Source organism: Petromyzon marinus, chromosome 42 (genome assembly GCF_048934315.1).
Source record: "Petromyzon marinus isolate PM22_M1 ecotype Great Lakes invasive population chromosome 42, UKy_Petmar_22M1.pri1.0, whole genome shotgun sequence".
NCBI classification, from domain to species: domain Eukaryota; kingdom Metazoa; phylum Chordata; class Hyperoartia; order Petromyzontiformes; family Petromyzontidae; genus Petromyzon; species Petromyzon marinus.
Genome location: NC_133708.1, coordinates 3,326,876 through 3,351,115, shown reverse-complemented (window position 1 = coordinate 3,351,115; position 24,240 = coordinate 3,326,876). Strand labels below are relative to the sequence as shown.

The 24,240-nt window shown below is 54.7% G+C and overlaps 2 protein-coding genes and 1 long non-coding RNA gene across 6 annotated transcripts in view; 2 read left to right on the top strand and 1 right to left on the bottom strand.

Annotated features, from left to right (window-relative positions):
• The window catches only part of PUS7 (pseudouridine synthase 7), a 43,005-nt gene extending 27,741 nt beyond the window's left edge, over positions 1 to 15,264 (top strand). Inside the window, exons 11-16 of one of the 4 annotated variants that reach the window (XR_012946536.1) lie at positions 8,795 to 8,924; positions 10,486 to 10,587; positions 11,195 to 11,324; positions 11,672 to 11,763; positions 12,485 to 13,755; positions 15,100 to 15,264. Coding sequence is in view for 1 of the 4 variants with exons in the window: in XM_076073425.1 (XP_075929540.1) it covers positions 8,795 to 8,924; positions 10,486 to 10,587; positions 11,195 to 11,324; positions 11,672 to 11,763; positions 12,485 to 13,269 (1,239 nt within the window). In the remaining 3 variants the exon portion in view is untranslated. Of the gene's footprint in view, positions 1 to 8,794; positions 8,925 to 10,485; positions 10,588 to 11,194; positions 11,325 to 11,671; positions 11,764 to 12,484 lie in introns of all 4 variants that reach the window. The other 3 variants (XR_012946535.1, XR_012946534.1, XM_076073425.1) reach the window with 3 other exon arrangements.
• Positions 15,265 to 17,721: 2,457 nt separating this feature from the next.
• On the bottom strand, positions 17,722 to 18,596 carry LOC116951174 (uncharacterized). The gene is made up of 2 exons (XR_004404134.1): positions 18,495 to 18,596; positions 17,722 to 17,887 (listed from the first exon to the last, which is right to left on the bottom strand). It is a non-coding gene; the product is annotated as an uncharacterized LOC116951174 (long non-coding RNA).
• Positions 18,105 to 24,240, top strand: part of LOC116951173 (SRSF protein kinase 3-like) — a 79,067-nt gene continuing 72,931 nt past the window's right edge. Inside the window, exon 1 of the mRNA XM_032969645.2 lies at positions 18,105 to 18,722. Coding sequence (XP_032825536.2) covers positions 18,652 to 18,722 — 71 coding nt within the window. The 5' untranslated portion in view covers positions 18,105 to 18,651. The remainder of the gene's footprint in view (positions 18,723 to 24,240) is intronic.

The window sequence follows — 24,240 nt, the reverse complement described above, 5'->3', positions numbered from 1 at the left end:
TTGTTATTGTTGTTGTTGACAGATCCCACGGAACACGAGGCTGATGTACCTGTGTTGTTGTTGTTGTTGACAGATCCCACGCAACACGAGGCTCATGTACCTGTGTTGTTGTTGACAGATCTCACACAACACGAGGCTGATGTACCTGTGTTGTTGTTGTTGACAGATCTCACACAACACGAGACTGATGTACCTGTGTTGTTGTTGTTGACAGATCCCACGGAACACGAGGCTGATGTACCTGTGTTGTTGTTGTTGTTGACAGATCCCACGGAACACGAGGCTCATGTACCTGTGTTGTTATTGTTGTTGTTGACAGATCCCACGGAACACGAGGCTGATGTACCTGTGTTGTTGTTGTTGTTGACAGATCCCACGCAACACGAGGCTCATGTACCTGTGTTGTTGTTGACAGATCTCACACAACACGAGGCTGATGTACCTGTGTTGTTGTTGTTGACAGATCTCACACAACACGAGACTGATGTACCTGTGTTGTTGTTGTTGACAGATCCCACGGAACACGAGGCTGATGTACCTGTGTTGTTGTTGTTGTTGACAGATCTCACACAACACGAGACTGATGTACCTGTGTTGTTGTTGTTGACAGATCCCACGGAACACGAGGCTGATGTACCTGTGTTGTTGTTGTTGTTGACAGATCCCACGGAACACGAGGCTCATGTACCTGTGTTGTTATTGTTGTTGTTGACAGATCCCACGGAACACGAGGCTGATGTACCTGTGTTGTTGTTGTTGTTGTTGTTGACAGATCCCACGCAACACGAGGCTCATGTACCTGTGTTGTTGTTGACAGATCTCACACAACACGAGGCTGATGTACCTGTGTTGTTGTTGTTGACAGATCCCACGGAACACGAGGCTGATGTACCTGTATTGTTGTTGTTGACAGATCCCACGGAACACGAGGCTGATGTACCTGTGTTGTTGTTGTTGACAGATCCCACGGAACACGAGTCTGATGTACCTGTGTTGTTGTTGTTGACAGATCCCACGGAACACGAGGCTGATGTACCTGTATTGTTGTTGTTGACAGATCCCACGGAACACGAGGCTGATGTACCTGTGTTGTTGTTGTTGACAGATCCCACGGAACACGAGGCTCATGTACCTGTGTTGTTATTGTTGTTGTTGACAGATCCCACGGAACACGAGGCTGATGTACCTGTGTTGTTATTGTTGTTGTTGACAGATCCCACGGAACACCAGGCTGATGTACCTGTGTTGTTATTGTTGTTGTTGTTGACAGATCCCACGGAACACGAGGCTCATGTACCTGTGTTGTTATTGTTGTTGTTGTTGACAGATCCCACGGAACACGAGGCTCATGTACCTGTGTTGTTATTGTTGTTGTTGACAGATCCCACGGAACACGAGGCTGATGTACCTGTGTTGTTGTTGTTGTTGTTGTTGACAGATCCCACGCAACACGAGGCTCATGTACCTGTGTTGTTGTTGACAGATCTCACACAACACGAGGCTGATGTACCTGTGTTGTTGTTGTTGTTGACAGATCTCACACAACACGAGACTGATGTACCTGTGTTGTTGTTGTTGACAGATCCCACGGAACACGAGGCTGATGTACCTGTGTTGTTGTTGTTGTTGACAGATCTCACACAACACGAGACTGATGTACCTGTGTTGTTGTTGTTGACAGATCCCACGGAACACGAGGCTGATGTACCTGTGTTGTTGTTGTTGTTGACAGATCCCACGGAACACGAGGCTCATGTACCTGTGTTGTTATTGTTGTTGTTGACAGATCCCACGGAACACGAGGCTGATGTACCTGTGTTGTTGTTGTTGTTGTTGACAGATCCCACGCAACACGAGGCTCATGTACCTGTGTTGTTGTTGACAGATCTCACACAACACGAGGCTGATGTACCTGTGTTGTTGTTGTTGTTGTTGACAGATCTCACACAACACGAGACTGATGTACCTGTGTTGTTGTTGTTGACAGATCCCACGGAACACGAGGCTGATGTACCTGTGTTGTTGTTGTTGACAGATCTCACACAACACGAGACTGATGTACCTGTGTTGTTGTTGTTGACAGATCCCACGGAACACGAGGCTGATGTACCTGTGTTGTTGTTGTTGTTGACAGATCCCACGGAACACGAGGCTCATGTACCTGTGTTGTTATTGTTGTTGTTGACAGATCCCACGGAACACGAGGCTGATGTACCTGTGTTGTTGTTGTTGTTGACAGATCCCACGCAACACGAGGCTCATGTACCTGTGTTGTTGTTGACAGATCTCACACAACACGAGGCTGATGTACCTGTGTTGTTGTTGTTGTTGACAGATCTCACACAACACGAGACTGATGTACCTGTGTTGTTGTTGTTGACAGATCCCACGGAACACGAGGCTGATGTACCTGTGTTGTTGTTGTTGTTGACAGATCCCACGGAACACGAGGCTCATGTACCTGTGTTGTTATTGTTGTTGTTGACAGATCCCACGGAACACGAGGCTGATGTACCTGTGTTGTTGTTGTTGTTGACAGATCCCACGCAACACGAGGCTCATGTACCTGTGTTGTTGTTGACAGATCTCACACAACACGAGGCTGATGTACCTGTGTTGTTGTTGTTGACAGATCTCACACAACACGAGACTGATGTACCTGTGTTGTTGTTGTTGACAGATCCCACGGAACACGAGGCTGATGTACCTGTGTTGTTGTTGTTGTTGACAGATCTCACACAACACGAGACTGATGTACCTGTGTTGTTGTTGTTGACAGATCCCACGGAACACGAGGCTGATGTACCTGTGTTGTTGTTGTTGTTGACAGATCCCACGGAACACGAGGCTCATGTACCTGTGTTGTTATTGTTGTTGTTGACAGATCCCACGGAACACGAGGCTGATGTACCTGTGTTGTTGTTGTTGTTGACAGATCCCACGCAACACGAGGCTCATGTACCTGTGTTGTTGTTGACAGATCTCACACAACACGAGGCTGATGTACCTGTGTTGTTGTTGTTGTTGACAGATCTCACACAACACGAGACTGATGTACCTGTGTTGTTGTTGTTGACAGATCCCACGGAACACGAGGCTGATGTACCTGTGTTGTTGTTGTTGTTGACAGATCCCACGGAACACGAGGCTCATGTACCTGTGTTGTTATTGTTGTTGTTGACAGATCCCACGGAACACGAGGCTGATGTACCTGTGTTGTTGTTGTTGTTGACAGATCCCACGCAACACGAGGCTCATGTACCTGTGTTGTTGTTGACAGATCTCACACAACACGAGGCTGATGTACCTGTGTTGTTGTTGTTGACAGATCTCACACAACACGAGACTGATGTACCTGTGTTGTTGTTGTTGACAGATCCCACGGAACACGAGGCTGATGTACCTGTGTTGTTGTTGTTGTTGACAGATCCCACGGAACACGAGGCTCATGTACCTGTGTTGTTATTGTTGTTGTTGACAGATCCCACGGAACACGAGGCTGATGTACCTGTGTTGTTGTTGTTGTTGTTGACAGATCCCACGCAACACGAGGCTCATGTACCTGTGTTGTTGTTGACAGATCTCACACAACACGAGGCTGATGTACCTGTGTTGTTGTTGTTGACAGATCTCACACAACACGAGACTGATGTACCTGTGTTGTTGTTGTTGACAGATCCCACGGAACACGAGGCTGATGTACCTGTGTTGTTGTTGTTGTTGACAGATCTCACACAACACGAGACTGATGTACCTGTGTTGTTGTTGTTGACAGATCCCACGGAACACGAGGCTGATGTACCTGTGTTGTTGTTGTTGTTGACAGATCCCACGGAACACGAGGCTCATGTACCTGTGTTGTTATTGTTGTTGTTGACAGATCCCACGGAACACGAGGCTGATGTACCTGTGTTGTTGTTGTTGTTGTTGTTGACAGATCCCACGCAACACGAGGCTCATGTACCTGTGTTGTTGTTGACAGATCTCACACAACACGAGGCTGATGTACCTGTGTTGTTGTTGTTGACAGATCTCACACAACACGAGACTGATGTACCTGTGTTGTTGTTGTTGACAGATCCCACGGAACACGAGGCTGATGTACCTGTGTTGTTGTTGTTGTTGACAGATCTCACACAACACGAGACTGATGTACCTGTGTTGTTGTTGTTGACAGATCCCACGGAACACGAGGCTGATGTACCTGTGTTGTTGTTGTTGTTGACAGATCCCACGGAACACGAGGCTCATGTACCTGTGTTGTTATTGTTGTTGTTGACAGATCCCACGGAACACGAGGCTGATGTACCTGTGTTGTTGTTGTTGTTGACAGATCCCACGCAACACGAGGCTCATGTACCTGTGTTGTTGTTGACAGATCTCACACAACACGAGGCTGATGTACCTGTGTTGTTGTTGTTGACAGATCTCACACAACACGAGACTGATGTACCTGTGTTGTTGTTGTTGACAGATCCCACGGAACACGAGGCTGATGTACCTGTGTTGTTGTTGTTGTTGACAGATCTCACACAACACGAGACTGATGTACCTGTGTTGTTGTTGTTGACAGATCCCACGGAACACGAGGCTGATGTACCTGTGTTGTTGTTGTTGTTGACAGATCCCACGGAACACGAGGCTCATGTACCTGTGTTGTTATTGTTGTTGTTGACAGATCCCACGGAACACGAGGCTGATGTACCTGTGTTGTTGTTGTTGACAGATCCCACGCAACACGAGGCTCATGTACCTGTGTTGTTGTTGACAGATCTCACACAACACGAGGCTGATGTACCTGTGTTGTTGTTGTTGTTGACAGATCTCACACAACACGAGACTGATGTACCTGTGTTGTTGTTGTTGACAGATCCCACGGAACACGAGGCTGATGTACCTGTGTTGTTGTTGTCGTTGACAGATCCCACGGAACACGAGGCTCATGTACCTGTGTTGTTATTGTTGTTGTTGACAGATCCCACGGAACACCAGGCTGATGTACCTGTGTTGTTGTTGTTGTTGACAGATCCCACGCAACACGAGGCTCATGTACCTGTGTTGTTGTTGACAGATCTCACACAACACGAGGCTGATGTACCTGTGTTGTTGTTGTTGACAGATCTCACACAACACGAGACTGATGTACCTGTGTTGTTGTTGTTGACAGATCCCACGGAACACGAGGCTGATGTACCTGTGTTGTTGTTGTTGTTGACAGATCTCACGGAACACGAGGCTCATGTACCTGTGTTGTTATTGTTGTTGTTGACAGATCCCACGGAACACGAGGCTGATGTACCTGTGTTGTTGTTGTTGACAGATCCCACGCAACACGAGACTGATGTACCTGTGTTGTTGTTGTTGACAGATCCCACGGAACACGAGGCTGATGTACCTGTGTTGTTGTTGTTGTTGACAGATCCCACGGAACACGAGGCTCATGTACCTGTGTTGTTGTTGACAGATCTCACACAACACGAGGCTGATGTACCTGTGTTGTTGTTGTTGACAGATCCCACGCAACACCAGGCTGATGTACCTGTGTTGTTGTTGTTGTTGACAGATCTCACACAACACGAGACTGATGTACCTGTGTTGTTGTTGTTGACAGATCCCACGGAACACGAGGCTGATGTACCTGTGTTGTTGTTGTTGTTGACAGATCCCACGGAACACGAGGCTCATGTACCTGTGTTGTTGTTGACAGATCTCACACAACACGAGACTGATGTACCTGTGTTGTTGTTGTTGACAGATCCCACGCAACACCAGGCTGATGTATCCGTGTTATTGTTGTTGTTGACAGATCCCACGCAACACCAGGCTGATGTATCCGTGTTATTGTTGTTGTTGACAGATCCCACGCAACACCAGGCTGATGTACCTGTGTTGTTGTTGTTGACAGATCCCACGCAACACCAGGCTGATGTACCTGTGTTGTTGTTGTTGACAGATCCCACGCAACACCAGGCTGATGTACCTGTGTTGTTGTTGTTGACAGATCCCACGCAACACCAGGCTGATGTACCTGTGTTGTTGTTGTTGTTGTTGACAGATCCCACGGAACACCAGGCTGATGTACCTGTGTTGTTGTTGTTGACAGATCCCACGGAACACCAGGCTGATGTACCTGTGTTGTTGTTGACAGATCCCACGGAACACCAGGCTGATGTACCTGTGTTGTTGTTGTTGTTGACAGATCCCACGGAACACGAGGCTCATGTACCTGTGTTGTTGTTGTTGTTGACAGATCCCACGGAACACCAGGCTGATGTACCTGTGTTGTTGTTGTTGTTGTTGACAGATCCCACGCAACACCAGGCTGATGTACCTGTGTTGTTATTGTTGTTGTTGTTGACAGATCCCACGGAACACCAGGCTGATGTACCTGTGTTGTTGTTGTTGTTGACAGATCCCACGGAACACGAGGCTCATGTACCTGTGTTGTTGTTGTTGTTGACAGATCCCACGGAACACCAGGCTGATGTACCTGTGTTGTTGTTGTTGTTGTTGACAGATCCCACGCAACACCAGGCTGATGTACCTGTGTTGTTATTGTTGTTGTTGTTGACAGATCCCACGCAACACCAGGCTGATGTACCTGTGTTGTTGTTGTTGACAGATCCCACGCAACACCAGGCTGATGTACCTGTGTTGTTGTTGTTGTTGTTGACAGATCCCACGGAACACCAGGCTGATGTACCTGTGTTGTTGTTGTTGTTGACAGATCCCACGGAACACCAGGCTGATGTACCTGTGTTGTTGTTGTTGTTGACAGATCCCACGCAACACGAGGCTGATGTACCTGTGTTGTTGTTGTTGTTGACAGATCCCACGCAACACCAGGCTGATGTACCTGTGTTGTTGTTGTTGTTGACAGATCCCACGCAACACCAGGCTGATGTACCTGTGTTGTTGTTGTTGACAGATCCCACGCAACACCAGGCTGATGTACCTGTGTTGTTGTTGTTGTTGACAGATCCCACGCAACACTAGGCTGATGTACCTGTGTTGTTGTTGACAGATCCCACGGAACACCAGGCTGATGTACCTGTGTTGTTGTTGTTGTTGTTGACAGATCCCACGGAACACCAGGCTCATGTACCTGTGTTGTTGTTGTTGTTGACAGATCCCACGGAACACCAGGCTCATGTACCTGTGTTGTTGTTGTTGTTGACAGATCCCACGGAACACCAGGCTGATGTATCCGTGTTATTGTTGTTGTTGACAGATCCCACGCAACACCAGGCTGATGTACCTGTGTTGTTGTTGTTGACAGATCCCACGCAACACCAGGCTGATGTACCTGTGTTGTTGTTGTTGACAGATCCCACGCAACACGAGGCTGATGTACCTGTGTTGTTGTTGTTGTTGACAGATCCCACGGAACACCAGGCTGATGTATCCGTGTTATTGTTGTTGTTGACAGATCCCACGCAACACCAGGCTGATGTACCTGTGTTGTTGTTGTTGACAGATCCCACGCAACACGAGGCTGATGTACCTGTGTTGTTGTTGTTGTTGACAGATCCCACGGAACACCAGGCTGATGTATCCGTGTTATTGTTGTTGTTGACAGATCCCACGCAACACCAGGCTGATGTACCTGTGTTGTTGTTGTTGACAGATCCCACGCAACACCAGGCTGATGTACCTGTGTTGTTGTTGTTGACAGATCCCACGCAACACCAGGCTGATGTACCTGTGTTGTTGTTGTTGACAGATCCCACGGAACACCAGGCTGATGTACCTGTGTTGTTGTTGTTGACAGATCCCACGCAACACCAGGCTGATGTACCTGTGTTGTTGTTGTTGTTGACAGATCCCACGCAACACCAGGCTGATGTACCTGTGTTGTTGTTGTTGACAGATCCCACGCAACACGAGGCTGATGTACCTGTGTTGTTGTTGTTGTTGACAGATCCCACGGAACACCAGGCTGATGTATCCGTGTTATTGTTGTTGTTGACAGATCCCACGCAACACCAGGCTGATGTACCTGTGTTGTTGTTGTTGACAGATCCCACGCAACACCAGGCTGATGTACCTGTGTTGTTGTTGTTGACAGATCCCACGCAACACCAGGCTGATGTACCTGTGTTGTTGTTGTTGACAGATCCCACGCAACACCAGGCTGATGTACCTGTGTTGTTGTTGTTGACAGATCCCACGCAACACGAGGCTGATGTACCTGTGTTGTTGTTGTTGTTGACAGATCCCACGGAACACCAGGCTGATGTATCCGTGTTATTGTTGTTGTTGACAGATCCCACGCAACACCAGGCTGATGTACCTGTGTTGTTGTTGTTGACAGATCCCACGCAACACGAGGCTGATGTACCTGTGTTGTTGTTGTTGTTGACAGATCCCACGGAACACCAGGCTGATGTATCCGTGTTATTGTTGTTGTTGACAGATCCCACGCAACACCAGGCTGATGTACCTGTGTTGTTGTTGTTGACAGATCCCACGCAACACCAGGCTGATGTACCTGTGTTGTTGTTGTTGACAGATCCCACGCAACACCAGGCTGATGTACCTGTGTTGTTGTTGTTGACAGATCCCACGGAACACCAGGCTGATGTACCTGTGTTGTTGTTGTTGACAGATCCCACGCAACACCAGGCTGATGTACCTGTGTTGTTGTTGACAGATCCCACGCAACACCAGGCTGATGTACCTGTGTTGTTGTTGACAGATCCCACGCAACACCAGGCTGATGTACCTGTGTTGTTGTTGTTGACAGATCCCACGCAACACCAGGCTGATGTACCTGTGTTGTTGTTGTTGACAGATCCCACGCAACACCAGGCTGATGTACCTGCACAGCTACCAGAGTGCCGTGTGGAACGCCGCTGCATCTGCTCGCGTTCGGCTCCTGGGCCTACGGCCTGTGCCGGGGGACCTCGTGCTAGACCATGACGGTGAAGCCGCACTCACCACGCTCACCACGCTCACCACGCTCACCACGCTCACCACGCTCACCACGCTCGCTCACCACGCTCGCTCACCACGCTCGCTCACCACGCTCACCACGCTCACCACACTCACCACGCTCACCACGCTCACCACGCACGCTCACCACACTCACCACGCTCGCTCACCACGCTCGCTCACCACGCTCGCTCACCACGCTCACCACGCTCACCACACTCACCACGCTCACCACGCTCACCACGCACGCTCACCACACTCACCACGCTCGCTCACCACGCTCGCTCACCACGCTCGCTCACCACGCTCACCACGCTCACCACACTCACCACGCTCACCACGCTCACCACGCACGCTCACCACGCTCACCACGCACGCTCACCACACTCACCACGCTCACCACGCGCACCACGCTCGCCACGCTCGCTCACCACGCTCACCACGCTCGCTCACCACGCTCGCTCACCACGCTCACCATGCTCGCTCACCATGCTCGCTCACCACGCTCGCTCACCACGCTCACCACGCACACCACGCTCACCACGCTCACCACGCACACCACGCTCGCTCACCACGCTCGCTCCCTCACCACGCTCACTACGCTCACCACGCTCACCACGCTCCCTCACCACGCTCACTACGCTCACCACGCTCACCACGCTCCCTCACCACGCTCACCACGCTCGCTCACCACGCTCACTACGCTCACCACGCTCGCTCACCTCGCTCACTACACTCGCCACGCTCACCATGCTCGCTCACCACACTCGCCTCGCACACCCCGCTCACCACGCTCGCTCACTACGCTCACCACGCTCACCACGCTCCCTCACCACGCTCACCACGCTCACTACGCTCACCACGCTCGCTCACCACGCTCGCCTCGCTCACCCCGCTCACCACGCTCGCTCACCACGCTCACTCACCACGCTCGCTCGCTCACTCACCCCACTTTCTCACCATGGTGAGGTGAGGGGTGATGACGATGTTGATGATGACGACGATGTAGATGATGACGATGTTGATGATGATGACTATGTAGATGATGATGACGACGATGTTGATGATGATGACTATGTAGATGATGATGACGACGATGTTGATGATGATAATGACGATGTTGATGATGATGACGATGTTGATGATGGTGACGACGATGAAGATGATCATGATCACGATGTTGATGACGATGTAGATTATGATGATGATGACGATTATGGTGATGATGACGATTATGGTGATGATGACGATTATGGTGATGATGACGATGACGATGATGACGACGATGTAGATGATGATGATGACGATGTTGACGATGACGATGACGACGATGACGACGATGACGATGATGACGATGATGACAATGTAGATGATGATGACGACGATGATGACGATGTAGATGACGATGACGATGTAGATGACGATGATGACGATGTTGATGACGATCTTAATGATGATGACGATGTTGATGACGATGTTAATGATGACGATGATGATGACGATGACGATGACGACGATGACGATGATGACGAGGCCGCTGTGCCGCCCCAGGCTCGCCGGTGCTGCTGGATGCGGCGTCGGCGCCGGCGGCCTCCGTGCTGGACGTGGTGCTGCCCCTGCCAGGCTTCGATGTCGTCTACCCCACCCACAAGGGTGGGTGGTGGGGGGGGTGGGGGGGTGGGGGGGGGTGGTGGTGGTGGGGGGGGTGGTGGGGGGGTGGTGGTGGTGGGGGGGTGGTGGGGGGGTGGTGGGGGGGTGGTGGGGGGGTGGTGGTGGGGGGTGGTGGGGGGGGGGGGTGGTGGGGGGGTGGTGGTGGTGGTGGTGGGGGGTGCTGGTGGGGGGGTGGTACTGGTGGGGGGGTGGTGCTGGTGGGGGGGTGGTGCTGGTGGGGGGGGTGGTGGTGGTGAGGGGTGGTGGTGGTGGTGGTGGGGTGGTGGTGGGGAGGGGTGGTGGTGGTGGTGGGGGGTGCTGGTGGGGGGGTGGTGCTGGTGGGGGGGTGGTGCTGGTGGGGGGGTGGTGCTGGTGGGGGGGTGGTGCTGGTGGGGGGGTGGTGCTGGTGGGGGGGTGGTGCTGGTGGGGGGGTGGTGGTGGTGGGGGGGGGTGGTGGTGGTGGGGGGTGGTGGGGTGGTGGTGGGGGTGGTGGTGGGGGGCTGTCCCCGTGGTGTCCCCGTGATGTCCCCGTGATGTCCCCGTGATGTCCCCCGTCGTGTCTCCGCTGTGTCTTCACGGCGTCTCCGCTGTGTCCCTGCGGTGTCCGCAGTGGGAGACGTGTACCGTGAGATGCTGTCCGCGGACGGGCTGGACGTGGACAAGCTGAGACACCGCGTGCGAGAGTATTCTCTCTCTGGGGCCTACCGCAAGGTCATCGTGAGGCCACGCGGCATGACCTGGTGAGACACGGCCACCACCGCCGTAACCACGACGACGGCCACCACCACGGTAACCATGACGACGGTAACCACGGTAACCGCAACGACAGCCACCACCACGGTAACTGCGACGACGGCCACCACCACCGTAACCACGACGACGGTCACCACGGTAACCACGATGACAGCCACCACCACGCTAACCGCGACGACGGTCACCACGGTAACCGCGACGACGGTCACCACGGTAACCGCGACGACGGTCACCACGGTAACCGCGACGACGGTCACGAGACGCCGGCTCGAGTTGTACGTTTAACCCTCAACTCCTCCCCCCCCCCCCCCCCCCGGTTGCCGTGGCGACGCAGGGAGCTGTGTCGCTACGACGACTCCACGGTGCCTCTCATCGCCACCGACCTCGACCTCCTGGAGGGGAGGTCACCCGCCCCGGCCCAGCCCGGTGCGTGAGGGTTACAGGTCACGGTCAGGGGTCACAGTCGGGGGTCACGGTCGGGGGGTCACGGTCGGGGGGTCGGCGCCGTGCGGAAGCGGGCCGCGTGTACCGGCGAACGGTGGCGCCGCGGTTGGCGCGCTGCCCTACCCGAGGCCATCTCTCGGCCCTCTCTCGGCCGGCACCGACGACGATTTTGCCTGAACCGGTGCCGGGCCTCTCCCCCGGCGCGTGCGGTGAACGTGGCCACTGGGAAGACAAAGACGGCCGCGCGTGGCGCCGGCCAAGACCCCCGCCGACTTTGTAGGCTGCCGCTCGCCGACAGCGCTCTGCCCCCGCCACGCTGTGTGGGCTCCGCTACTGAAACTAAAACCGAGCTGCGATTTGTTTTGTCGCTGCAAGGCCCTGCTGAGCCGGCTGAAAAGCCCGAGTCGACCTGGCTATCACGTTTCTAGCAGCCAAATACTCCTTAAGGACGTCTGTGTGTTGGGGGGGGAGGGGGGGGGGAACGAGCTTCGTAGCTTGTCGGATTCCTCCGGTCTCCCATCGCGAACGCGTGATGTCGATTCTGCTCGACGCGGCGGGGAGTGACCGGAGGAGCCGGAGCACAGTCCACGTGACCGGGGGGAGAGAGGCGCGCGGGCTCCGCATAGACGGGCGTCGGGGTCGAACCCACGACCTCCTGCGCACCGGGCGAGGTGGTTAACATCCTGTCCGTGTGCGTGAGCAGAGGGGCGGTACCGCGCGCTCAAGATGGAGTTTTCGCTGCCCCCCTCGAGTTACGCGACCATGGCGGTGCGCGAGGTGCTCAAGATGGACACGAGCATCCGCAGCCAGAGCGCCCTCAACACCACCAACAACACCACCGGCGGCGGCGGCAGGAATACGGCCAGAGACACAGCCAGGAACACGGACACCACCACCTCCACGGACACCACCACTACCACCACCACCACCACGGACACCACCACCCCCTCCAGGGACACCACCACCACCATGGACATAGCCACCACCACCACCATGGACATAGCCACCACCACCAGTAACACCACCAAAGACACCGCCACCACCACCACCACCATGGACATAGCCACCACCACAGACACCACCACTACCATGGCCATAGCCACCGCCACCACCACCATGGACATAGCCACCACCACAGACACCACCACCACCATGGACATAGCCACCGCCACCACCACCATGGACATAGCCACCGCCACAGACACCACCACCACCAGGGACATAGCCACCACCACAGATACCACCACCACCAGGGACATAGCCACCACCACAGACACCACCACCACCATGGACATAGCCACCGCCACCACCACCATGGACATAGCCACCACCACAGACACCACCACCACCAGGGACATAGCCACCACCACAGACACCACCACCACCAGGGACATAGCCACCACCACCAGCGACACCACCAAAGACACTGACGCCACCACCACCAGCGACCCTGCCACCGGGGACACCAACAACACCGCACCACAGTGACACCACCGCCACCACCACCAGCAACACCACCAAAGACACCACCGCCACCACCACCAGCAAGCAGAGACGGTGACGCTGTTGGGGCAAGTGCTGTCACCTGTGAAGGCCACCGGCGCTGTGGCACACGAGGGGGGGGGGGGGCAGCACCACGCCCGGCCGCCTTTGTCTCCCCAGCGGTGGTGTTTACGCGCAACACACCGGGAACTCATTTGAGGCCGAGTCGACCTAGGGGAGGCCCAGGACCGGTTGAGGTCACTGGTGTTGTTGGTGGTGTTGGTGGCCCGTGAGCGGGAATCAAACTCGGGTCGCTAACCTCTGCGCCACCGCTCCCCACACGCACGCACACAAAGACAAAGATTCCTCGTATAGCTTTCACAGACTGTTGGGGCAAGTGCCGTTAGCGAGCACCCGCACACACGTGTGTGGTTGTGTGTGTGTGTGGTTGCGTGTGTGTGCATGTGGTTGTATGTGTGTGTGTATGTGGTTGTGTGTATGTGTTGTTGTGTGTGTACGTGGTTGTATGTGTGGTTGTGTGTGTATGTGTTGTGTGCGTACGTGGTTGGGTGTGTGTGTATGTGTGGTTGTGTAAACGTGGTTGTGTGTGGTTGTGTGTGTATGTGTTGTGTGCGTACGTGGTTGGGTGTGTGTGTATGTGTGGTTGTGTAAACGTGGTTGTGTGTGGTTGTGTGTGTGTATGTGTGGTTGTGTGTACGTGGTTGTGTGTGTGTATGTGTGGTTGTGGGTGCACATAGCCTGGCACAAGCGTCATGGTGACGTCACCGCCACTTAGTGGCGAATGGCGGTTGTTGTTGTGTGTACGTGGTTGTGTGTAGTTGTGTGTGTACGTGGTTGTGTGTGTGTATGTGTGTGTATGTGTTGTTGTGTGTGGGGAGCGGTAGTGTAGCGGTTAGCGCGCTGCGCTATGAACCTGGCGACCCGGGTTCGATTCCCGCTCACGGCCAACACCAGTGACGATTATCTGAACCGGTCCCGGGCCTCCCCTAGGTCGACTCAGCCTCAAATGAGTACCTGGTGCGGTGTGTAAACATTGCCACTAGGGAGACAAAGGCGGTCGGGCGTGGTGCTGGCCACCCACCCCCTCGTGTACCGTTAAGGCTATATGGGGGATCTTTGTCTTTGTGGTTGTGTATGTGTGGTTGTGTATGTGTGGTTGTGTATGTGTGGTTGTGTGTGTATGTGTTGTGTGTGTATGTGTTGTGTGTGTACGTGGTTGTGTATGTGTTGTGTGTGTATGTGTTGTGTGTGTGTGTATGTGTTGTGTGTGTGTGTGTATGTGTTGTGTGTGTGTGTGTACGTGGTTGTGTGTGTACGTGGTTGTGTGTGTATGTGTTGTGTGTGTGTACGTGGTTGTGTGTGTGTACGTGGTTGTGTGTGTATGTGTTGTGTGTGTGTACGTGGTTGTGTGTGTGTACGTGGTTGTGTGTGTGTGTATGTGTGTACCTGTGTGGTTGTGTGTGTGTACGTGGTTGTGTGTAGTTGTGTGTGTACGTGGTTGTGTGTGTATGTGTTGTGTGTACGTGGTTGTGTGTGTATGTGTTGTGTGTGTGTACGTGGTTGTATGTGTTGTGTGTATGTGTTGTGTGTGGTTGTGTGTGTATGTGTGTAGTTGTGTGTGTACGTGGTTGTGTGTATGTGTGTGGTTGTGTGTGTGTACGTGGTTGTGTGTAGTTGTGTGTGTACGTGGTTGTGTGTGTATGTGTTGTGTGTATGTGTTGTGTGTACGTGGTTGTGTGTGTATGTGTTGTGTGTGTGTACGTGGTTGTATGTGTTGTGTGTGTATGTGTTGTGTGTGTACGTGGTTGTGTGTAGTTGTGTGTGTACGTGGTTGTATGTGTGTTGTGTGTACGTGGTTGTGTGTGGTTGTGTGTATGTGTTGTGTGGTTGTGTGTATGTGTTGTGTGTGTACGTTGAATGTTCCGTTCCCCGCTCTGCTCGGAGTGCCCCTTTGCAATTAAACTTCTCTCATCGTCGTCAGTGTGCGTCCCTTGACACGGTCCTCTTCCGGTGCCAGGCTAGGTGCCTGTCAGACCCGCGCTGGTGCCAGGCTAGGTGCCAGGCTAGGTGTCGGCCTTAGCGATAGACCTGGGCTGGTGCCAGGCTAGGTCCCTGCTGTGATGGGAGACCCAAGCTGGTGCCAGGCTAGGTGTCTGCCTTAGCGATAGACCTGGGCTGGTGCCAGGCTAGGTGCCAGGCTAGGTCCCTGCTGTGATGAGAGACCCAAGCTGGTGCCAGGCTAGGTGCGTGGGACCAGTCGGGCCCGGAGGGTGTCAGCGGGCATCTGCCGGTGCCACTCATCCTGGGCGCTATTTGAGGCGGGGTGGGGGCGGGGTGGAGACGTCTTGGGAGGTCCCGAGGGGCGGGGCTCCCCCACAGGGAGGGGTGGAGGGGGGGTGGAGGGAGGGGAGGTTCTTGGGAAGGGAGGCCCTGGGGGCAAAGCGGTGGGGCTCCGGGTGAGTGGTGGGTGGGGAGGGCGATTAGTGGGATTGTGGTGGTGGTGATTAGTGGGATTGTGCTGGTGGTGAGGGCGATTAGTGGGATTGTGGTGGTGGTGAGGGCGATTAGTGGGATGGTGGTGGTGGTGAGGGCGATTAGTGGGAGAGTGGTGGGTTCCAGGTAAGGGCGTGGGAAGGCCGATTATGGTGTTGTGGTGAGGATGATGGTGTTGTGGTGAGATGAGGATGATGGTGTTGTGGTGAGGTGGTGGTGAGGATGATGGTGAGGTGGTGGTGTTGTGAGGTTGTGGTGAGATGGTGATGAGGATGATGGTGTTGTGGTGAGGTGGTGGTGAGGATGATGGTGTTGTGGTGAGGTTTCTCGGTTCTTGATTCTCGCACCCAAAACCCGCGGGACTCGCCGGGATCCACTGAGACGCCTCGTCACAGCTCGGCTCTGGCTCGGCCCTGGCTCGGCAGTGGCTCGGCCCTGGCTCGGCTCTGACTCAAGTGAGCCGTGGCTCGCTTGAGCCGGCTATGCGCATTGACCCAGCTCTTGAGTCTCAAGACTTGAGTCTCTGTATGGTCCCGGCTCAGAGCCTCAAGACTTGAGACTCTGTGAGTCTCTGTATTGACCCAGCTCTGAGTCTCTGTGAGTCTCTGTGTGGTTCCAGCTCTGAGTCTCAAGACGTGAGTCTCTGTATGGACCCAGCTCTGAGTCTCTGTGAGTCTCTGTGAGTCTCTGTATGGACCCAGCTCTGAGTCTCTGTGAGTCTGTATGGACCCAGCTCTGAGTCTCAAGACGTGAGTCTCTGTGAGTATCTGTATTGACCCAGCACTGAGTCTCTGTGAGTCTCTGTATGGACCCAGCTCTGAGTCTCTGTGAGTCTCTGTATGGTCCCAGCTCTGAGTCTCAAGACGTGAGTCTCTGTGAGTCTCTGTCTGGTCCCAGCTCTGAGTCTCAAGACCTCGAGCCTCTTGAGACTCTGTGAGTCTCTGCATGGTCCCGGCTCAGAGCCTCACGACCTCCAGCCGTGTGGATCGCGGGCCGAGCCACAGCTGAGGCGACGGCTCAGCTGTGGCGGTGCCGGTGGGAGCGGTGGCGCAGCGATTAGCGCAGCGCTGACGAACCTGGCAAGAGACCCCTCTTGGATTCACGGCCTCCGGCAGCACCGCTGACGAGGTGCCTGCTGGTGCCAGGCCAGGTGCCTGTCTTAATGAGACCCGGGCTGGTGCCAGGCCAGGTGCCTGTCTTAATGAGACCCGGGCTGGTGCCAGGCCAGGTGCCTGTCTTAATGAGACCCGGGCTGGTGCCAGGCTAGGTGTCTATCCGAACCGGTCCTGGGTCCAACCCCTAGGTTGACTTGGCGCGGTGTGTAAACATCGCCGCTTAGGGAGACAAAGGCGGCCGGGCGTGGCGTGGACCACCCACTGCCTCCTCCCCCCCCCCACGTGCGTAGTGTCAGACGTCACAGGTGCCGCCACTCACCACCAACACTCGCCACTCTTCAACAACACTCGCCACCAACACTCACCAACAACACTCGCTACTCGCCAACAACACTCACCACCAACACTCACCACTCTTCAACAACACTCGCCACCAACACTCACCAACAACACTCGCCACCAACACTCGCTACTCGCCACCAACACTCGCTACTCGCCAACAACACTCACCACCAACACTCACCACTCTTCAACAACACTCGCCACCAACACTCACCAACAACACTCACCACCAACACTCGCCACCAACACTCGCCACTCTTCAACAACACTCCCCACTAACACTCGCCACCAACACTCGCCACCAACACTCGCTACTCGCCACCAACACTCGCCCCAGCTGGCTATTAAAGGCTCCACCGGGGAGGAGTCTTCGTGTTTATCGCTGGCTGGGCGGCGGGGAGGGTCGGAGGCAGAGTGGGGGGCAGACAGGGAGGTAGCCCCCCCCCCCCCCCCCCTGAGACACTCTCCCCACCGTCTCAGCGCGTCCTCTATTTTTAGATTTTTATTTTTTGTTGAGACGCGGCGAGCGTGGCAGAGAACGCGGCTCGCTCGGACGGAGGCGGCGACTTCGTGTGGCCACGGAGAATCTTGACGGAGTCCGACGTTTCGGCTCTGGGCTCTTCGCGAGGAGCGGGCGGCGGCAGAGGCGACGCCTGGCGAAAGTGGGTTTCAAGTGGGGGGCGGGGGTCCCCGGTTAGAGTCCAGCTGGGCTAGGCTGCTACATCTGCCGCTCCGGCTCTTTCGGTAAAGCCACGTCGATGGTTCACGGAAAATAACCAAAAACTTCGACGTTTCGATCCGGGTAAATGTTCGTGTTGGGGTCAGGGGTTAATCGTGGGGTCAGGGTTGGGGGTGGGGGAGTCGAGGGTCAAGGGGGGGGGGGTCGAGGTCTGGGTCTAAAGTCTGGGTAAGAGTCTCAAGTTGAGAGGTCTGGGTCTCTGGGTCTAAATCTGGGCTCTCTGAGTTTAGATTTAAAGTCTGGGTCTGGTTTAAGATTTAAATCGGCGTTGGCGTCAGGTGTTAAAAGTCTCGGTTAAAGTCCCGGTCAGGGTCTGGTTTCAGGTTCACGGTTCAGAATCAGAGTACGACTCTGAGGTTAAGGACTGGCCAGGGGGTATCGTGCTTGCGTAAGGGTCGGGGTCTAAAGTCTGCGACAAAGCCCGGTTTAGACGACAGCTCAAGGCTCAGGGTTAGGGCTGGAGGAGTCGTTTACGCTCTTAGGAGTCCTCTGGGGGTTTAAGCTACGTGTCGGGGATGTACCAAGGTCTGGGTTTAGCTCTGGGTCTGAGGGTTGCGGTTGGAATCCCGGCCTGGAACTCCTCGTCTGGGATCAGGCGCGGCTCACGGGATCTGCGCTCTGGGCACCGTGGCTGCTGCTGCTGCTGCAAGACCCGGAGCGGATCGCCGCGGAGCCGCCATGTGGATCCTGGAGTCGCTGTCTCGCCTCCAGCAGCGACTGCGGAAGCTGGGACGCGGAGGGCCTCGCAGGTGACGCGGGGTCACAGAGGGGTTACGGTCAACACGGGGTCGCAGAGGGGTCACGGTCAACACGGGGTCACGGGTGACACAGGCGCATCCGAGTGATGTGAATCCAAGGCAGCCATGCCGGCCTGAATCGATAGCAGCAGCAATGATTCAGTCCACTGCTGAATGAAGGCCTTGTGACGTGAATGATTGCATGCCAATAATAATCATCGTCTGTGTATTTGTGTGGCGCTTGCACGCCTCGTCAACTCGCCGCATCTCGTTTCAAACTGAACAATTGTTGTTTTCTTGTAGCAGGTAGGGGGGGGGTCCCACTCAGAAGCGACCTGGCCACATCTGAGTCTTTATAAAGCAGCGAAATTCTCTTAAACGGGCGACGTTGATTCTAAATGCGAAGGGGAAAAACCGGAGGACCCGGAGAAAAATCCACGCGACCACCACGGGGAGAGAGAGAGAGACACGCAAACTCCAAATATTCAGCAGTAGCAGCAACAGGCGTCACGGTCGGGATAGAATCCACGACCTCCTGTACACCAGCCGAGGTAGTTAACATCTCTATTGAGAGAGACACGCAAACTCCAAATATACAGCAGCAGGTGTCACGGTCGGGATAGAATCCACGACCTCCTGTATACCAGGCGAGGTAGTTAACATCTCTATTGAGAGAGAGACACGCACACTCCAAATGTACAGCAGCAGGCGTCACGGTCGGGATAGAATCCACGACCTCCTGTACACCAGCCGAGGTAGTTAACATCTCTATTGAGAGAGAGACACGCAAACTCGCAATATACAGCAGCAGGCGTCAGGGTTGGGATGTAACCCACGACCTCCTGTAGACCAGGCGAGGTAGTTAACATCTCTACGGGGAGACAGAGAGACACCGCAAACTCCAAATATACAGCAGCAGGCGTGGTGGTCGGGATCGAGTCCACGACTTCCTGTACACCAGGCGAGGTAGTTAACATCTCCTAGCCACCGTAGCGCCCCCCCCCCCCCCAGTGTCAGCTGTCCCTGTGCGGCACAACGTGGCTGAGCACAGCTGGCCCGCAAGCCACAGTCGGCTGCCAGTGGAGAGGGGCCGGTGCTTGCCGCCGCAGCATTCAGCCCGGCGCTTGTGCAGGCAAGCGGCAGAGGGGGGTTGGTGGGTCACCGCACAGATCGGCAGTGAAACTCCCTCCTGCCCGCGGTGGTCGACGACGACCTCGTGGCCCCGGCTCTGGCGGGAGAAGACGGTGCAGCAAAGTGTAGATTCAATGTGTTCCATCCGTACGGGGATCGAGTGTTGCCCCCTCGCGCGGCGTGTTCTCTGGGTGCTCTGGTTTCCTCCCGCGTGTAAAAAGTAAAAAAAGAAAAACCTCTATTGTCTGAACACATCTTCACGTATATATAAAGATATATATAGATATCTATATAGATAGATATATGGATAGATATAGATAGAACCGCAGAGCTTGGAGGGCGATCGTTGGGTAGCGACGGCTCCTCGTCACTGCGTGGCTGCTGCTGCCCTCCCACTCGTCGTCTGTGGTTCCTCCTCCTGGGCCCACTGAGTCGTCCTTTCTCTCTCTCTCTGAGTCGTCCTCTCTCTCTGAGTCGCCCTCTCTCTCTGAGTCGTCCTCTCTCTCTGAGTCGCCCTCTCTCTCTGAGTCGTCCTCTCTCTCTGAGTCGTCCTCTCTCTGAGTCGCCCTCTCTCTCTGAGTCGTCCTCTCTCTTAGTCGTCTCTCTCTCTTAGTCGTCTCTCTCTCTGAGTCTCTCTGAGTCGTTCTCGCTCTGAGTCGCCCTCTCTCTTTCTGAGTCGTCCTCTCTCTCTGAGTCGTCCTCTCTCTTAGTCGTCTCTCTCTCTGAGTCTCTCTCTGAGTCGTCCTCGCTCTGAGTCTCTGAGTCTCTCTCTCTGAGTCGCCCTCTCTGAGTCTCTCTCTGAGTCGTCCTCTCTCTCTGAGTCGCCTTCTCTGAGTCTCTCTCTGAGTCGCCCTCTCTCTCTGAGTCGTCCTCTCTTTCTGAGTCGCCCTCTCTCTGAGTCGTCCTCTCTCTGAGTCGCCCTATCTCTCTCTGAGTCGTCCTCTCTCTCTCTCTGAGTCGTCCTCTCTCTGAGTCGCCCTCTCTTTCTGAGTCGCCCTCTCTCTGAGTCGGCCTCTCTCTCTGAGTCGTCCTCTCTCTATGAGTCGCCCTCTCTCTCGGAGTCTCTCTCTGAGTCGTCCTCTCTCTCTGAGTCGTCCTCTCTCTCTCTGTGAGTCGCCCTCTCTCTGAGTCGTCCTCTCTCTGAGTCGCCCTCTCTTTCTGAGTCGCCCTCTCTCTGAGTCGCCCTCTCTCTCTGAGTCGTCCTCTCTCTATGAGTCGCCCTCTCTCTCGGAGTCGTCCTCTCTCTCTGAGTCTCTCTCTGAGTCGTGCTCTCTCTCTCTCTGAGTCGTCCTCTCTCTCTGTGAGTCGCCCTCTCTCTGAGTCGCCCTCTCTCTCGGAGTCTCTCTCTCTGAGTCGTCCTCTCTCTGAGTCTCTCTCTCTCTGAGTCGTCCTCTCTCTCTGAGTCTCTCTCTGAGTCGCCCTTTCTCTGAGTCGCCCTCTCTCTCTGAGTCTCTCTCTGAGTCGCCCTCTCTCTCTGAGTCGCCCTCTTTCTATGAGTCACCCTATCTCTCTCTGAGTCTCTCTCTGAGTCGCCCTCTCTCTATGAGTCGTCCTCTCTCTCTGAGTCGTCCTCTCTCTCTGAGTCGTCCTCTCTCTCTGAGTCGTCCTCTCTTTCTGAGTCGCCCTCTCTCTGAGTCGTCCTCTCTCTGAGTCGCCCTATCTCTCTCTGAGTCGTCCTCTCTCTCTCTGAGTTGTCCTCTCTCTGAGTCGCCCTCTCTCTCTGAGTCGCCCTCTCTCTCTGAGTCGTCCTCTCTCTATGAGTCGCCCTCTCTCTCTGAGTCGTCCTCTCTTTCTGAGTCGCCCTCTCTCTGAGTCGTCCTCTCTCTGAGTCGCCCTATCTCTCTCTGAGTCGTCCTCTGTCTCTGAGTCGTCCTCTCTCTGAGTCGTCCTCTCTCTCTGAGTCGTCCTCTCTCTTAGTCGTCTCTCTCTCTGAGTCTCTCTCTGAGTCGTCCTCGCTCTGAGTCTCTGAGTCTCTCTCTCTGAGTCGCCCTCTCTGAGTCTCTCTCTGAGTCGTCCTCTCTCTCTGAGTCGCCTTCTCTGAGTCTCTCTCTGAGTCGCCCTCTCTCTCTGAGTCGTCCTCTCTTTCTGAGTCGCCCTCTCTCTGAGTCGTCCTCTCTCTGAGTCGCCCTATCTCTCTCTGAGTCGTCCTCTCTCTCTCTCTGAGTCGTCCTCTCTCTGAGTCGCCCTCTCTTTCTGAGTCGCCCTCTCTCTGAGTCGGCCTCTCTCTCTGAGTCGTCCTCTCTCTATGAGTCGCCCTCTCTCTCGGAGTCTCTCTCTGAGTCGTCCTCTCTCTCTGAGTCGTCCTCTCTCTCTGTGAGTCGCCCTCTCTCTGAGTCGTCCTCTCTCTGAGTCGCCCTCTCTTTCTGAGTCGCCCTCTCTCTGAGTCGCCCTCTCTCTCTGAGTCGTCCTCTCTCTATGAGTCGCCCTCTCTCTCGGAGTCGTCCTCTCTCTCTGAGTCTCTCTCTGAGTCGTGCTCTCTCTCTCTCTGAGTCGTCCTCTCTCTCTGTGAGTCGCCCTCTCTCTGAGTCGCCCTCTCTCTCGGAGTCTCTCTCTCTGAGTCGTCCTCTCTCTGAGTCTCTCTCTCTCTGAGTCGTCCTCTCTCTCTGAGTCTCTCTCTGAGTCGCCCTTTCTCTGAGTCGCCCTCTCTCTCTGAGTCTCTCTCTGAGTCGCCCTCTCTCTCTGAGTCGCCCTCTTTCTATGAGTCACCCTATCTCTCTCTGAGTCTCTCTCTGAGTCGCCCTCTCTCTATGAGTCGTCCTCTCTCTCTGAGTCGTCCTCTCTCTCTGAGTCGTCCTCTCTCTCTGAGTCGTCCTCTCTTTCTGAGTCGCCCTCTCTCTGAGTCGTCCTCTCTCTGAGTCGCCCTATCTCTCTCTGAGTCGTCCTCTCTCTCTCTGAGTTGTCCTCTCTCTGAGTCGCCCTCTCTCTCTGAGTCGCCCTCTCTCTCTGAGTCGTCCTCTCTCTATGAGTCGCCCTCTCTCTCTGAGTCGTCCTCTCTTTCTGAGTCGCCCTCTCTCTGAGTCGTCCTCTCTCTGAGTCGCCCTATCTCTCTCTGAGTCGTCCTCTGTCTCTGAGTCGTCCTCTCTCTGAGTCGCCCTCTCTTTCTGAGTCGCCCTCTCTCTGAGTCGCCCTCTCTCTCTGAGTCGTCCTCTCTCTATGAGTCGCCCTCTCTCTCGGAGTCTCTCTCTGAGTCGTCCTCTCTCTCTGAGTCGTCCTCTCTCTCTGTGAGTCGCCCTCTCTCTGAGTCGCCCTATCTCTCTCTGAGTCGTCCTCTCTGAGTCGCCCTCTCTTTCTGAGTCGCCCTCTCTCTGAGTCGCCCTCTCTCTCTGAGTCGTCCTCTCTCTATGAGTCGCCCTCTCTCTCGGAGTCGTCCTCTCTCTCTGAGTCTCTCTCTGAGTCGTGCTCTCTCTCTGTGAGTCGTCCTCTCTCTCTGTGAGTCGCCCTCTCTCTGAGTCGCCCTCTCTCTCGGAGTCTCTCTCTCTGAGTCGTCCTCTCTCTCTCTGAGTCTCTCTCTCTCTGAGTCGTCCTCTCTCTCTGAGTCTCTCTCTGAGTCGCCCTTTCTCTGAGTCGCCCTCTCTCTCTGAGTCTCTCTCTGAGTCGCCCTCTCTCTCTGAGTCGCCCTCTTTCTATGAGTCACCCTATCTCTCTCTGAGTCTCTCTCTGAGTCGCCCTCTCTCTATGAGTCGTCCTCTCTCTCTGAGTCGTCCTCTCTCTCTGAGTCGTCCTCTCTCTCTGAGTCTCTCTCTCTGAGTCGTCCTCTCTCTCTCTCTGAGTCTCTCTCTGAGTCGCCCTCTCTCTCTGAGTCGTCCTCTCTCTATGAGTCGTCCTCTCTCTCTCTGAGTCGTCCTCTCTCTCTCTGAGTCGTCCTCTCTCTCTGAGTCTCTCTCTGAGTCGTCCTCTCTCTCTCTGAGTCTCTCTCTCTGAGTCGCCCTCTCTCTCTCTGAGTCGTCCTCTCTCTCTGAGTCTCTCTCTGAGTCTCTCTGAGTCGACCTCTCTCTCTGAGTCTCTCTCTCTCTCTGAGTCTCTCTCTCTGAGTCGCCCTCTCTCTCTCTGAGTCGTCCTCTCTCTCTGAGTCTCTCTCTGAGTCGTCCTCTCTCTCTCTCTGAGTCGTCCTCTCTCTCTGAGTCTCTCTCTGAGTCGTCCTCTCTCTCTGAGTCGTCCTCTCTCTCTGAGAGTGAGCGAGCGGGTCCCGTGCGGTGGCTGTGGCTGCTGCACAACGGTACAAGTTGACACCACCACGATGATGATGATGGTCGTTGTAATATGATTATTCAGTAATGTGCAATCCCCTATTGAGTCATTAGCGAGTGCTGTGTCGTTGTAACCTTTCGCGTTTGGCAAATGCGCACGCACGGAGCAACGCGATGGACCGGGTGGGATGGACGTTGGGCGAACGTTGAGC